Source organism: Alligator sinensis, unplaced genomic scaffold (assembly GCF_000455745.1).
Source record: "Alligator sinensis unplaced genomic scaffold, ASM45574v1 scaffold1757_1, whole genome shotgun sequence".
NCBI classification, from domain to species: domain Eukaryota; kingdom Metazoa; phylum Chordata; order Crocodylia; family Alligatoridae; genus Alligator; species Alligator sinensis.
The window spans coordinates 100,665-116,028 of NW_005843192.1; the positions used below are offsets into that span (position 1 = coordinate 100,665).

The 15,364-nt window shown below is 52.5% G+C and overlaps 1 protein-coding gene across 1 annotated transcript in view; it reads right to left on the minus strand.

Moving 5' to 3' along the window:
- OTOF (otoferlin) overlaps positions 1-15,364 on the minus strand; it is a 151,907-nt gene that overhangs the window by 70,407 nt on the left and 66,136 nt on the right. The window contains exons 4-5 of the mRNA XM_014526912.1: positions 13,646-13,745; positions 4,938-5,137 (exon numbers count right to left, since the gene is read on the minus strand). Of these exons, the coding sequence (XP_014382398.1) occupies positions 4,938-5,137; positions 13,646-13,745 (300 nt within the window). The remainder of the gene's footprint in view (positions 1-4,937; positions 5,138-13,645; positions 13,746-15,364) is intronic.

A 15,364-nucleotide genomic window follows, 5' to 3' on the forward strand; every position in this document is an offset into this window, starting at 1 on the left:
CACACCACTGCAAACGCCACAGCAAGGCTTCACACTCAATGCACACAGGGCTGGAGCTGCTCCCTGCCATGGGTCAGCCCCTTTGGGACCGGACACAGCACGCACAGCCCGGCACCCGGACGGCCCGTCTACCTCGCATTGAGAGAGCCCTGGCTGAGGGTGTCCGCCTCGCCCAGGAGTTCGTCCTCGCTGTGATAATACATCTCGTCCTCTTCCTCCCTGAGGGCAGCGACAGGGACATGTCACCCCTTTGCTTTCTCATCCAGGCCTCGGGGCAGCGCTAGCAGCAGTGCAGCCATCGGGGCTCAGGCAGTGGGGGAGATGCCAGGGAAGGGGTGGGCTCCCCTGCACTGGAGGTGTTCGAGGAGAGGGTGGGAGACAATTTAGGAGCAGTGATGCCTGTGCTCTGCTAGGAGGGTTTCCCAGGCGTCTGGGTTTTGCTGCATGTGGCTGGGAAGGAATTCGTCCCCCCATCCTATTGCAGTAGGTTGCAAAGGGGTGTTTTTCACCATCCTCAGGGGTGCCGGCTGCAGCCCAAGCTGGGGATGGTGAGCAGGCTGTGCCAATGCTTCTGCCAGAGGATCCTGGCTAGAGTCGAGTCCTCCTGCTCAGGGCCACATCAATCATCACATTTGGGATTAAGGAGGGATTTCCCCCTCTGCTCAGACTGGTACAGACTTGGAGGGGGGGAGGTTGCTTTCCTCTAGCCGGGGCACGGCCTCTACCTGGGCTTTTTTGTGCATCTATTAACAACCTTTGCAGCAGCAGGATGTTGGCAGCCACAGTCCCCCGCTCTCCCTGGCGCAGGGGCAGGTGTGATGCCCGGTGCTGTGTCAGAGCTGATGGTAGTTTTGCTAAGAGTTTATAGATGATGGATTTGTCCAGGGTGGTTTGCACAGGGCTGATCCTGCCCCAGGCAGGGGCTGGACTAGATGGGACCTCTGCAGCTCCCTGCCCGCCCCACTTCTGTAGGACTGTCTGCTTCCAAGAGCAAGGGCAGGGGACCCAGATGTAGACAGATGGCAGAGCCACAGCACCCAACACCACTAAATCATTCTGGGTTTGGAGCAATTTCCCAAAAGCAGTCGCTAGAGGGCCCAGGAAGCACAGCACATGAGGACAAACCCAGCCGGATGATCACAGCTGACTGGTTCCTGCAGGGCCAGAAGTCGCAGTGCTATGGATGCTGCAGGAGATGAAATATCTTCACCCGATTTCTGGTTAGTGCGCAGGGCCCTTTTCACTCGCCACTGAAATGCAGCCACTTCTGGGCCCGAGCAGGGCAGCTGTTCACTGCAATGCTGGGGACCAAGCTGGAGTGGGGTCACGGAGACACAGCATTCAACTTCAAGCTTAAATTTGCTCAGGGCCTTGGGAATAATAACCTGTATTTCTTCAGGGAAACCCCTGAGAGAGCCCCAGCTCCATCCTCTTTGCTGTGGAGAAATCCCCCTCTCTCTGCCTCCCGCTCGGGACCATCCAGGTGACCCCCGTATTTCCTGGGTTTCGTCATGGTCCTGGCTGGTCGGTCAGGTGACCTCGGCAGGTAAAATTCGAGGGAGGGGGAACCTGCTCCTCCTTTTGTCTCAGTTTCCCACCTCTGCCGGTCATGTGACTAGCCATCACACCTGGTAAGGGGTGATGTCATTTGGAAGCACTGCTCAGCAGCCAGTGGGGCTGCTGCTCGCCAGGACTATAGTGATGAGGTCACGACACGGGTATATAGGGTTCCTTCTTCCTGGAAGGAGGTGTTTTTGGGGCGCAGCCAGTGAGCCATGCGGCCTCCAGAGCAGGCGCCATCAGTCTCAGGAGGGAACTGGAAACCGAGCCAGTAATTTAGGACTGAGCGCTCTAGACGACTATCAAAAGGGCTAAACAAACCCATACTGATTTGCTCAAGGTAGTTCCCCTTTCGATATTCTGTGGTTGTTATTCTTGCCCCACCCCATCCCTCTTTCATCAATAAATCTGTTTGTCTAAGCACAGCTCGCAGGGTATGCTTAAAAGGGAAGGGAGCAGCCTTAGGGGACCGCTCCTCCTGTACAAGAGGCAGCTTGTGAATGCTTCAGGCTAAAAGAAGCACCCCAAAATCAAGGTCTGTGTACCCTGGGGGGTGGGGCACAGAGCCTGAGCAAAGACCAGACCCTGGGTGGTGGCAGCGGTTACCCCAGGCTTGCAGGTGTGCTCCAGGAAGCGGGTCGGCTAGATGTAGGTACCCCAGGGGAAGCACTCGAAATGGGGTTTTTAGTCGGGCATAGTAAGGTGGGTGGCTCAATACTGTCCGGCTACACCTGCAGGGAGGTGACGGCTGCTATTCAATCCCCCTCGGTCTTCTCTTCTGCAGACTCAATCAGCCCATTTCCCTCAGCCTCTCCTCACCAGTCCTGTCCCCCAGCCCCACAACCATTTTCATTGCCAGTTCTCCAACGTGTCCACATCCCTTCTGCAGTGGGGGCCCACAGCTGGACACAGGACTCCAGATGTGGCCTCCCCAGTGCTGAATAGAGGGAAGCATCACTGCCCTCAATCTGCTGGCAACGCTCCTACCGATGCAGCCCGGGATGCCGTTGGCCGTCTTGGCACCACGGGCACACTGCTGGCTCCTGTTCAGCTTCTTGTCCCCTGTCCCCCCAGGTCCTTTTGTGCAGAGCTGCTGCCCAGCCCGTCACCCCCAGCCTGCACCGGTGCAGGGGATTGCTCCCTCCTACGTGCAGGACTTTGCACTTGTCCTTGTTGAACCTCAGGAGATTTCTTTTGGTGCAGATTTCTTCCTAATATTTAACATGAGATTTTTTCCTAGTATCTAACCTCAACTTGCCTTGCTGCAACTTGAGCCCATTGCTCCTTGTTCTGTCATCTGCCCCCACTGAGAACAGCCCAGCTCCATCCTCTTTGCAACCGCCTTGCAGGTAGCTGAACACTGCTATTACACACATTGACTACAAGCATCAACTTCCATCCCTAATTGGCTTTCCATGCCACTGAAATGCAGCCAGCTCCAGGGCAGAGCCAAAGGGCAAACAGCAAGAAAGACCCAGCGCTCTGGAGGGAAAGGGAATTTTGATCTTGAGCAAACATACCTTTGCTTATAAAAAGTGCCCTTGTATTTTTTAAGTCTTCATGGAGCAGATAGGAGTCTCATTTATAAGGCCTCCTCTGTACAGCTGATGCCTTGTAAATGATATCTTGATCCTGCCAGAGTTTAAACTGGCTTCTGAAGGGAGCTCAGCGCATAAATCCAAAAGCCAGGCTGCTAAAGCACTAGCTGTAGTTACCCAATGTGCAGGCATGGCAAACAACCATGCAATCTCCCTTTTAAATCCATTAGCATCTTCCCTGCACGCTAAAATCACAGCACATTGAGCTGGGAAGCTGATCTATGGTTTCAATTAAGCTGGAAATCCACAGTCTACAGCCCAATTTGCACAGTAATTTAGCCACTCGCCTGAACACGGGGAGTCTCGAGGATTCTCATCCTTCAGCTGTGAGCTGCTGAGATGGGGAGACTATCTTTTTGTGGGGGGAGTGAAATGCAGAGGATTTAGATGCCTGGAGGAAAACTGTTATTGCCAGAGCACATGCTGCGGGAAGGAGCATGCAAAGCAAATGGGATATGCCAGATTGGCTTCCTCCCATCAGCCCAGCAAACTGCGGAGATTTGAAATGTCTTTGTACATGACATGGTTTTGACACTATAAACCAGGTAGGCTCTGTGTTGCAGAGGAAGCCTATTGCCTGTCTCGTTTGGGGCAAGAGCTGTGAATGCCGGGGGCATCCCTGGGTAACAACCCTGTGTCTATCGCACAGCTCTGAATCTCCAGGCTCGTCGCAGCTCCTCTCAGGAAACCTTGATGAGTTGTATGGGACGGGAAAGCCTTCCCCCCTTGAATGCATATTTCAGATCCTGCATCCCTTCCACCGTGGTGAGCGAGGCATGATCCAGATGGTGACTGTGGAGTCACTTTGGATTGAAGCCAATGGAAATGAGAACACATCTGGTTTGGAGCATCTGGGACTAAGACAAAAGACGCTCCTGGCTAGAGGGCCTTGCTCTGCCACTCAGGATCCAAATCCGGGGTCAGGAAATTCCCTGTTGCTGCTACCAGTGCCCGCGTCTCCCTCCTGCCGGCGCCCCGGGACGTTCTGCATTTATCAGCGGAGCTCCCGCTCCCTCCCCAGACACGGCTGCATGTCAGTGGCACGGTGACCCATTGGCTACCCACCTCCATGACACTATGTGGCTCTTCAGGACACAAGACGCTCTACAGAAATGCAGAATAGTATCCATCCCACCCAAAAAAAGAGGCCTGATCAACAGCCAGTGCGTATTCCCCCAGCTAAGTTGTCTTATCAGACATCCCGTGCCCAATGCAAACCTCCGCAGCACAAAATGCCCGGGTCCAGGAGGCTGGGTGACGGGTCTGTAGGACATCTCCAGCCCCTACCGCGGTGGGGTCTGCCTCTTCCAGTTCACTCCACGCCTGTTCTCAAGGGGCGATAACAGCCTACTCTCCCAATCGCTGCTGAATGACCGCTTTGCACAATATTTGTTGCATATCCACCAGCGAGATGTAGACTGGCATTGCGGTTCTCACCTTGAAACCCAAGCGGCGGGCATTATAAATATACCGTGGACCTCTGGGGTCTCTTCAAGCCTATGTATACCACCCCCAATCCACAGCTGCCACAGCACGCCAGCCTGCGCTGCATGAGAGCAGCTCATGACCCTGCATTTCCCTGTTCCATCTAATACTGCAGTTTTTGCTGCTTGATTTGCAAACTGCAATTACCCCCCAACCTTCCTCTCTCTCTCTCCGGGGTATGGGTATGCACGGAGTTTGCAACGGTAGCAGATGGGACCATATATGCAATAGAGCCTCGGTGGCGCCCAACTTTGGAAAGTGAGGCACGGTAAGAAGGGCACCGGGGCACGTTACCTCCGGAAGCTCCTCTCCGCCGACTTGCTGGGGGGCCCCGAGGTGCCGTGCCGGTGGCCGGAGATCAGGCTGTCGGTGTCCAGGGCGTACCTGCCCTCGCTCTCCGAGCGGCTGTGCGGGCTCTCCAGGAACTCCCCGTCGCTCCACGTGCCCACCGTGCCGTCCATGGCCTGGTATCGGATCTCTATGGAGACGCTGGTCTGAAAGGCAAGCCAAACACACACGTGGGACTCACGAGGACGGGCCGGGAGGTTCACTCAGGACTGCAGGGAGCACTCGTGCCCTGCAACATGGGTCCATATATCCCCCTCACATTACCCTAGCACTAAGCCCCTTGGTTTGGCATTGCTACTTGGTTAGAGCAGGTGGGTCTCCAGTCGTTCTGCATCACGCATATGAGACCCGACCGGACCCGACCCTTTCCCATGGGTAGTGTGTCCCAAGAGACAGTCAATGTCATGATTAATATATATATATATATGACATTGTCCTTGGAATGGCTCTGCCTTTAGACCCAGCGTGTGGTTATTTTCTTCCTGCCGTTGTCCTCTAGGTGGAAGAGGTTCTTTGGGTAAATGTGGTATCTTTTATTAGACCAACTAAATAACAATAAATGATATTACGTTTACCCCAAAAACCTTATCTGCCTATGTCCTTAGACCAACACAGCTGCAACCGACACCCCCAATATATTCATACGCAGCGTTCCCTTGCTTTGGAAGTGCTTGGACTTCATAACCAAGTTGCACACATTTCACCAGCCAAATACACAGAGCTGTGGAAACCTTATGTTCTTATATCTCTCTCTGTAAGATATTCTCCCTCTCTCATGTTCATGGCCGGGTGTTTTTTTTTTGCACCTTCCATTTTCAACCTTCATTTCGAAGTCTTTGCACCAGAGCTAGCTGTGATATTAGTATCAGACTGGAGAATGATGTGTGCAGAGGTGAAATCCTCACCCTTTCCCTAGCCATTACTCCCCCATGTATAGATTCAAAGGTGGCATCGGGCCCTGTTGTCACTGCATCGGGATTTCTCCTTGAGTTACAACATGTCTTTTAAAGAGGTAGCCAGTCTCGATTTTAAAGACAAGTCAAACCACAGGGCATCTACCCAGATGCAAAGACACATCATGGACGCACTTACACGTGCGCATTAGCCTATTTTGATGTGCATTAAAATGTCAAAAAAGGGGTGCTTTTGCTAGTGTGCATTAAAATAAGTGAATGCACCTCTTCTAGTGCCTCACAATGGAGGTACTACATTTAATGTGCATTACCAAAAGCTCATTAATGAACATGTAGGCGCACCCACAGAAAGTGCCTTTGATCTCCTGGTTCTCAGAACATTCGACAGATGTTAAAATAGCCTCCAGCTAGAAACCACCAAAGCTGTCCTGCCCAAAAAGAGATTTTTTAGAACAAGAAATCAATTTTTTTCCACTTTCTAACTGGAACTTAGGATCATAGGATGATGGGAAAGTCAGGCTGGAAGAGACCTCACAAGGTCATCTAGCCCAGCCCCTTGCTCAAGGCAGGGTTATCCCCGATTAAACCAGCTGAGTGTCTGTCTCACCGGCTCTTGAAAACTTCCAAGGATGGAGATGCCACAGCTCCTCTAGCTGCCCGTTCCCATGCCCGTCCACCCGTACAGTCAGCAAGTCCCTTCTCCTCTCCAGTCTCAATCTCCCCTGCTACATCTTGAGGCCCTTGCTCCTAGTCCTGTCCCCTGTGGCCACAGAGAAAAGCCCATCTCCACCCTCTCTATCTATCATTGCACTTCAGGGATTTGCAAACTGTGATCAAATCCCCCCTCAATCGTCCCAATTATTCCACTCCAAGTGCAGGACTTTGCACTTGTCCTTGTTGATTGACTATGCACCACGTCTCCAGCCTGTGCAAGTCATTCTGGATCCCAGCCCTACTCTCCAGAGTATCTGCATCTCCATCCAACGTGGTGTCATCCATGGAAAATATCCATTGATGAGCAATTTTTGAGGATTTGGGCTGAAAAGCCAAGAACTCAAAAAATAGGTAAAAAATATTATAAAACTTTCTCTTTCTTTCTCTAATACTTCCCTGGGAAGTATAATGCCCAGGCAAGGCGTACCTGTACCCCTAGAAGACTGGAAAACACCTCAGAGTTATATAAGACTTTGGTTGTTGGCTGACCAAACAGAAGGTTAAGTGGTGGCTCAATCAGTCTATATACAAAACTGGGCGAAACCTTTGGATTCACCAAAAAAAAAGAAGCAGATGTGGGTGAATCAAAACTTTCCATCAACGGGTTTCGAATTCACCAGATTGGAAGAAAAAAAATGAGAAAACACTTGAAAAAGTCAAAACGGCTTGATTCTGTTGTAAGGCACCGTTTTATCTTGAAGTTTACTTACATTGAAATGTAATGACTTAAATTACCAAAAAAAAAAAAAAAGATTTCTGAAATGAAAATGAAACATTTTGAATGAAACAAAAAAAAAATAATGATGTTTCGGGTCAAAAGAAAAGTTGCATTCGACCTGAAATGAATTCCAACCTCCTCCCTGCTTTGAGATTTACCCGGTGAACCAGGAAAGTATTTGTCCGCCTGGTGCCGTTAATTGGCACCTTGTTGCAGAAGAGAAATTTGATAAAGGCAGGCCTGTCACGGGAACTAGCATGAGAACAACAAATTCAGCAAGAGAGGGCACGATTTTTTAGCAGTGAAGTTAATTAATTAGCAGATCCAGGCATCAAGGGACATGATAGTCTCCTTCACTGGAAATATTTAAATTAAGCTGGGTTATATATATTTTTTTTTACTAGAAGAGATGCTCTGTTTCAAACAGGCATTAATTCAGGGAAATCCTGGCACCTATTTATATAGGCGGTCACAGGGGATGGTTGTTACAGTTCCTTCTGGATTTATAATCCGAAAAGCTATTCAGCTCCTCAGCAAGGCAAGCCACTGACATCATTAGGGCCGGCCAAAACATGCCAATTATATTTTGCAAGACAATTTTAACTGGAAAAGAATCCCGTATTGTTTTTGAATGCAAACCTCCACCCCCTCAAAACCCTAAACTAAAGCTTGAATAATTTAAGTTTGCAAAATCTGCTTCTTGTAAAAGAAAAAGAATGGCTTTCAGGAAAATGCTGCAGGGTTTTGCAGGGATTGTCTTTGGTTTGCAAAAAAGCCCATTATTTTTTTTCCCCATTTTTTGCAACTCAGTGCTTTCGTGGGTTTGTTTGGGTTGCTTTTCCATTGCAAAGCTGGGAAGTGGTGACCGTCAAAAACATTCTGTGCCGGCTAAAAGCATTTATACAAAATAATGTTGGCTGCCTCAAATCCTAGAGCCGTGGGGCTGGACGGGAGCTCCAGAGGTCATGTCTAGTCCAAACACGACCTGAGGCAGGCTCAGCCCTGTCCACACCAGCCCAGACACACCCATAATCACAGAAATCACAGAAATCATTGAAATCCTAGAGCATTAGGGCTGGACAGGAGCTCCAGAGGTCACGTCTAGTCCAACACCTGCCTGAGCAGGGGCCGGGAGACAGCTCCGGGGGCCGGTTTGTCTTCTCTGGCTTTTGAGGTTGCCATGGATACTGCATGGGAACGGGGGAGTCTAAAACCCTGCCCCCCCCACAACACATACACACAGACTAATAATTGGGAGGTGAACTTGGAGAGAAGAGGATGTCTTCGTCCTGCAAACACACTCTGCAAGGACACTGTAAGTGTTCCCACCACCTGAATACATGTGAGCAGGCATGTGTGTGTGTGTCTACACGCACACCCACTCACCATCACACCCACACACACATACACCCACAGAGCGTACGTGAATCCTACAACCCAGGGAGTTAAATAAGTAGGGGGAGATGTGGGAGTTTAAAAATCTCTCACCCTTTATGCCTGCCCCATCTTTATAGCACGCCGACACTAGTATACAAAGCAGAGGATTAAAACAGGGCTTTCCATTTAATTGCAAAGATCTGATGAATCAATGCAGTGATTTATATGGCTCCATTTTACAGAGCAGGTCACTGAGGCACAGAGTAACACGTGGCAAATCGACTACTTCGTCCCGGTTCCCAAGGTGGCAGAGACTCCTCTAGGCAGAGATTCAGAGCTTCTTCATGCAGAAGGGAGTCTTTGATCAGCTAGTCTGTCCTCTGGTATACTATGCCCCTGGGATTCAGACTGCTACCCCTGCATTGGGTAAACCTTCCAGGCAGGCCCCCGGCTTGCATCCGAAGCCATGAGGCCCAGGTCATTGGTTTAATTGCAAATAATTGTTATAAACCCTGCCATAAACTCTTATTTCCCATCTGGATTTGCTGGGCTTTACCTTCCAGCCACTGGCTCTTGCGGGGCAGCTCTGCCCTGCATTAAAAAGCCCTTTGGTACCTGAGAAAATCTTCCTGCGAAGGTCCAGGTGTGTTTTCATCCCACCTCCTCAGGGTCCGAGGGAGGCTCGGCACCTAGAGCACTTGTACACATGATGAAATTGCCCTTTTTCTGGTTTAAATACGGCACAGATTACACATATGGGTTGGGTTTTTTTAATGCTATTCTGCTCCACCCTGCTCAACTCCCTGAGAAACTGCATTCAGTTGCTGGAGTAAAACCTGGCCCTGGACCAGTTTGCTGGGTGCCCATGTTGGTCTCACCAGAGCATAAATTCCCCTAAGCCCTGGTCATCACGTTGGCTATTAGCTCCCTGCGGCAGTAGGTTGTTTCCTCCCTGCTAAGCACAGCAAACAGCTGCTTTTTTTGTGGTTTTGAGGAACACCGCACACCTGGGGGAGTTACTATAGATATCAAAATGTCAAGCTGCGGGTAAGGAGCTCAGCCATCAAAGCCGGCCGTGTAGCCTTGGAAACAGCAGCTGCATGCGTCTGAGAAGTGTATGCTGGCATACAGAGCTAGCTGAGGCTGGTGTGAAGCCCCGAGGGGCTTTCCCCTGGCATCAGCTGGTGGTGGGGACGTCTACTAAAAACACCGGTGGCGGAAAACCGCGGGAGGGCCGGTCGCTGCCGGAGATGGCTGCAGCATTGGGATGGAGAAGACTTTGCACATCCTTATTCCCCACTCCAGAGGCGCTGGGTGCTGCTGCAGCCCTGGCTGGGGATGGGGACCGGGCTGTGCCAATGCTCCTGCTGGCACCAACCCCGCAGGGTCCTGGCTGGAGGTTGTGCCTCCGCTCAGGGTCAGACTGATGCTGCCTTTGGGGTCAGGAAGGAATTTCCCCTCCTGGTCAAACTGGTATGGACTGGGGGGTTTGGGGGGGGTTGTCATCCTCTTGTAGCGGCAGCACGGACTCTACCTGGGGTCTCTCGAGCGTATATTACCCCCCTTTGCAGCAGCAGGACTTTGGCCACCACGGTCCCCCTCCTTTCCCTCTAGCAGGTTTGTGCGTCATGTCCGATGCTGTGTCAGCGTGGACTGTGTGGCACTGCTAAGGGGTTAGACCATGGATCTGTGTGGGCTGGTTTGCACAGGGCTGATCCTGCCTCAGGCAGGGGTTGGACAAGATGCTCCCCTCCAGCCCCATTGCTCTGGGAGTCTACGATCTGAAAGTGTCACAGCAACGGGCACGAGGTCTGTCCACACTGCAGGGTGTGATTATGCACGTGGAGACCTGGCTCCGGTAGCCTGAAGCTCCCTAGCTCATGTCCCAGTCACCATCCAGATGGGGCAGCACCACAGGCTCCAAAATGCACCCAACAAGCTGGGTAGAGACCGATGTTTCATAGATTTCATAGACATTCAGGCTGGAAGGGACCTCGCAAGATCATCGAGTCCAGCCCCTTGCCCCAGGGCCAGGGAGTCTGCTGGGGTCAAATGATTCCTGCAAGATAAGCATCCAAATGCCTTTTGAATCAGTCCAGAGTAGATGCTTGCACCACCTCGGGGAGTGGGGAGTCTGTTCCAGACCTTGGACACTTGGACTGTAAAGAAGTTTTTCCTTCTGCTCAGTCTGAACTGACCTTCCTGGAGTTTGCAGCCATTGGACCTGGGGTGCCCTGGTGAACAACTGCGCTCCCAGATCCTGATGCACCCCATGATGTACTGATAGGCAGCCACCAAGTCCCCCCTGAGCCTTCTCTTCCCCAGGCTGAAGAGTCCCATGTCCCTCAGCCTCTCCTTGTAAGGTTTGCTCTCTTGGCCTTTGATCATGTGGGTGGCTCTCCTTTGGACTCTCTTGAGCTTATCCACATCTCTCCTCAACTGGGGGGCCCAAAACTGCATGCAGTTCTCCAGCTGTGGCCTCACCAAGGCCGAGTAAAGCAGGAGGATGACGTCCCTGGTTTTGCTTGAGATGCATCGGTAGATGCATGCCAGAGTTTGGTTTGCTTTGCCGGCCACAGCATGGCATTGGTGGCTCGTGTTCATCTGGTGGTCAATCAAGACCCCCAAGTCTCTTGTGGTCGTGGTGCTAGTGAGTGTAGCTGGTTGTTTTTCCCAAGGTGGAGCACCTTGCATTTCTGTACTTTAAATGCTATCGGGTTTTGGTCCGCCCACCTTGCGAGCCTGTCTAGGTCAGCCTGTATCCCCAGCCTGTCTTCTAGTGTGGCCGCCTCCCCGCATAGTTTAGTGTTGCCCACAAACTTTACCAGTCCGCATCTGACGCCCGAATCCAGATCATTAATGAAGATGTTGAAGAGTACCGGCCCAAGTACTGAGCCCTGGGGGGATGCTACTGGTCACCCTGCACCACAGCGATTTGCTCCCATCAACTAGCACTCGCTGGGTCCAGCCCTGGAGCCAGTTCCCCAGCCATAGGACTGTGAAAGGGTCGAGGCCGCAGCTCCCCAACTTAACCATGAGGACGTCATGGGAGACCAAGTCAAAGGCTTTCTTGAAAATCCAAATATATGACATCAACCTCGTCTCCCTTGTCCAGGCAACGCACCACCCGGTCAGAGAAGGAGATGAGGATGGTCGGGCAAGACCTGCCAGTCACAAACCGTGTTGGCTGCACTCAGAAAGTTGCCTTCCTTCAGCTTCTTACTGATGGATCCCTTAATGATTTTCTCCAGGATCTTTCCAGGGATGGACGTCAGGCCGATTGGCCTGTAGTTCCCTGGATCTTCCCTCCTTCCTTTTTGGAAGATCGGGACCACGCTGGCTCTTTTCCAGTCTTCCCGTGCCTCACCCAAGCACCACGAGTTCTCAAATATCTTCACCATAGGGAGCGCAATGATGTCCACCAGCTCCTTGAACAGCACCTGCGGACTTACGGATGTCGAGCCTTTTGAAGATCAGCGGCAATTACGGGCCCATCTCCCACTCCTTGGAAGCTGTGCGTCCTATCTGACAGCGTGACCCCTCGGGCGGGTGGGAAAGTGATGCAAAGTAATCGCTCAGGAGACTGACCTTTTCTTGGGCGCCAGACGTCAGCTGCCCTATCTGATGTCGCAGGGGGCCAACGTTGCCTTTGGTCTTTTTCCAACTTCCCGCATATCCGAAGAAGGACTTTTTGTTGTCCTTGATCCTGATGGCTAGTCTGAGCTCAGTTTTTGCCTTGGCTTTTCTGACCCGCTTTCTTCAGGTGCGGATAGTGCTGAGTAGTCCTCCTTGGTGACGATTCCCATTTTCCATGTGGTGTAGGCTTCTCTTTTAAGTTTTAGGAGATCCAAGAGTCCCTGTTGAGACAAGGGGGCTTTCCTGCCCGCTGACTGCATTCACACAGGATGCGATGGACTTCCCTTGCACTTTGAGGGTTGAGTTATTTAAGATCAACCATTCCTCGTGCACTCCCCTACCCCAGGGGCCATGGTCAATTAGTGCCTGACTGACCAGTCTCCTGAGCTTGTGACAGTCTGCCTTCCCAAAGCTGAGGACTTCTGTTTTACCGAGGGATTTGCTCGCCCATTGAATGGGGAAGGTGATCAGCTCATGGTCGCCGTCGCCAAGCTTCCCCTCGATCCTCAGACCAATCACCAGATCATCCCCTTTGGCCCGAACCAGATCCAGCAGTCGGCCCGTAGACCTCTTGCATTAGGTCGAGGTCATCGACCGGTCAGATTTGGCCAGAGGATGTCAGGGAAGTTGAAGCCCCCCATGACAATCATGACAATCGGGCGTCCAAAAGAAGAATCACCCGCCTCGATTACTTGGTGTCTTCTTTTGGATGCATTTGCTGGTGGCCGTCCATCCTCACATGCTCGTCCGGCTCTGCTGATGTGAGGGACTCGAAACGGCCGTGCAGCTCCAGGGTGGGGGTCACCCCGGTGCAGTGCCTCCCCCGGCCAAAGACTACCTCCATCCATGCAACCCCTGGCTGGACTTCACGGCGGACCTTTATTTTCACCACGGCATCGTCAGCCGTCGGCTGGAGCGCCTGCAAGTAGGTGTCTGGCTCCAGTCCTGCGCACCGCTGCACTGTTGCCCGGCGGTCCCTAATCTGGCCCACCTGGGCAGTCAGCCCACGCTGCCATGTCTACACTGGCAGCCAGAACCAAGAAAACCACTTTTGACCTAGCTCAGCAACGTCCACGCACATCGTGGTCACCGTACGGGCACCCCCAGTGTCTCCAGGGCCTTGGAGGGACTCCCTGAGCACTCAGCAAAAGTATTAACACTGGGGAAATGAGTGTCAGGGTTGCAAAGGGCAGACATGCTTATACATGCCCATCCCAGTCCCATCAGTGTAGGGCGAGGACAGCACCCTGTGTACCCCTTCCCGGCAGAGGCTGCCAGAGGGATGCATCGCTTACCCGAATAGCAGAGTTGTTGTCGTCTATTAATGTGTCCGTCACCTCCAGCTGCCCTTCCTCCACCACCTTCTGCAGGACCATCCGGAAAGTGCCAATAAGTCTGGGGAGAGAGTCGGAGAGGACATGAGAGGTAGGGAACCCGCTCCAGGCAGAGACCTCCACCTTCCCCGGTGCCCCAGGAGCCCAGCGCGCCTCTTCTTGGCAATAGGTTTGGTTTCCCTCTGCACCCATTCGCCTCCAGCAAGTCACAAGCTGCCTGAGCAGTAAAGAGCCCACGATGCCCCCTCCCTGCAAGCGGTGTCCAGACCCCTCCGAAATGACCCCAGCGGAGGCACGGTGCTGCAGGGTTGCTCCAGCCCTGATGCTCCCGGGACAACGCAAGTGCCCGGGCTCATTCAACGATGCTGGACAGACGCGATGCAGCGTGCTGGTCACTTGTGCAGCTCGTTGCTACAGGAGGGTGCAGCCAGGGTCAGAAAGGTGCTAGACACATTCACAGGGGACAGGTGTGCCCTCTGCCAGCCTGACACCAATGATGGCAGGACGGGGCTGACCAGGGATGGATCACTCCAGACTAAAGCATATCCCATGGAGCTGGCATCCAGCCCATTGGTAGTCCAGTGAGCTCCCAGATGTTGCCAGGGGTTAGGTGGGACATGGTCTGACTCACGCTGCGACTCGGGAACCAGCAGCGGGGAGGAGAGGATCCAGGCACACATATGTATCTTACTTACTGACTCGAGTTCTTTCTTTGCAAGCTTTCCAACCCTGACGAAGGGTGTTTGGGCCTGAAAGCTTGCAAAGAAATAATTTTTTTTACTACTATTTAGTTGGTCTAATTAAATATATCGCCTCTATCTATCCCAAAAGTTTTGTCTGCCTGGGTAGGCGTTTGCACACCTGACAGTGCCAATATAGTCGGGCACATCTGGAAGGATCTCGCGGCACCCTGGTTGAAAATCACTGCTCTAAAGCAACCGCTTCTGCCACTGTCAGAGATGGGGATACAGGAAAGATGGACCATATGGTGCAGCGCGGCACTGTTTAGGCTCTCATGAGTGATAAGAGACAGGTTTTTGGGCCCAAAACACCCTTCCTCAGGTCAGGCCATGAGCCTCAGCACAGGGAGGTCCTCGAACAGTCACTCAGTAGGAGTTGCATGATAAGAACCAAACCAGATTCAAGATGGAGCATAGCCTGTTCACACAGGGGATGCATGCTGCAGGTGTTGGGCAGGAGAGGACCAGCCCTGATGACCCAAAACTCATAGAAACCCTAGAGCCGTGGGGCTGAGAGGGAGCTGCAGAGGTCACATCTAGTGCATCCCCAGCCTGAGGCAGGATCAGCCCTGTGCAAACCAGCCTGGACGATTAACTCTGCATCAGACGACCGTCAACCCTGACACACACATATAAACCATCGTCTAAACTCTGCATGAGACTACAGACACCCCTGACACAACAGACATCACTCCCAAACCTGTCCCAGGGGGACCAGGGTGTGGCAGAAATGCCCCCGTCGGTGCCCCTCTCCAGAGATCTGTCTCAGCCAGCCCGAGAGGCTGCTGTTGAATCTCTCACAGCGGGGATCTCGCTCCTTGTCTGCAGACAAAAGCCTGGCGCCTGGGAGGCGATGCTCTGGTCACCTGGGCAGGGGGGGGAAGACCCGGCCCTGCGCGCGGGCCCAGGTAGCCAGGGATGCCATGCAGATTGGACGGTT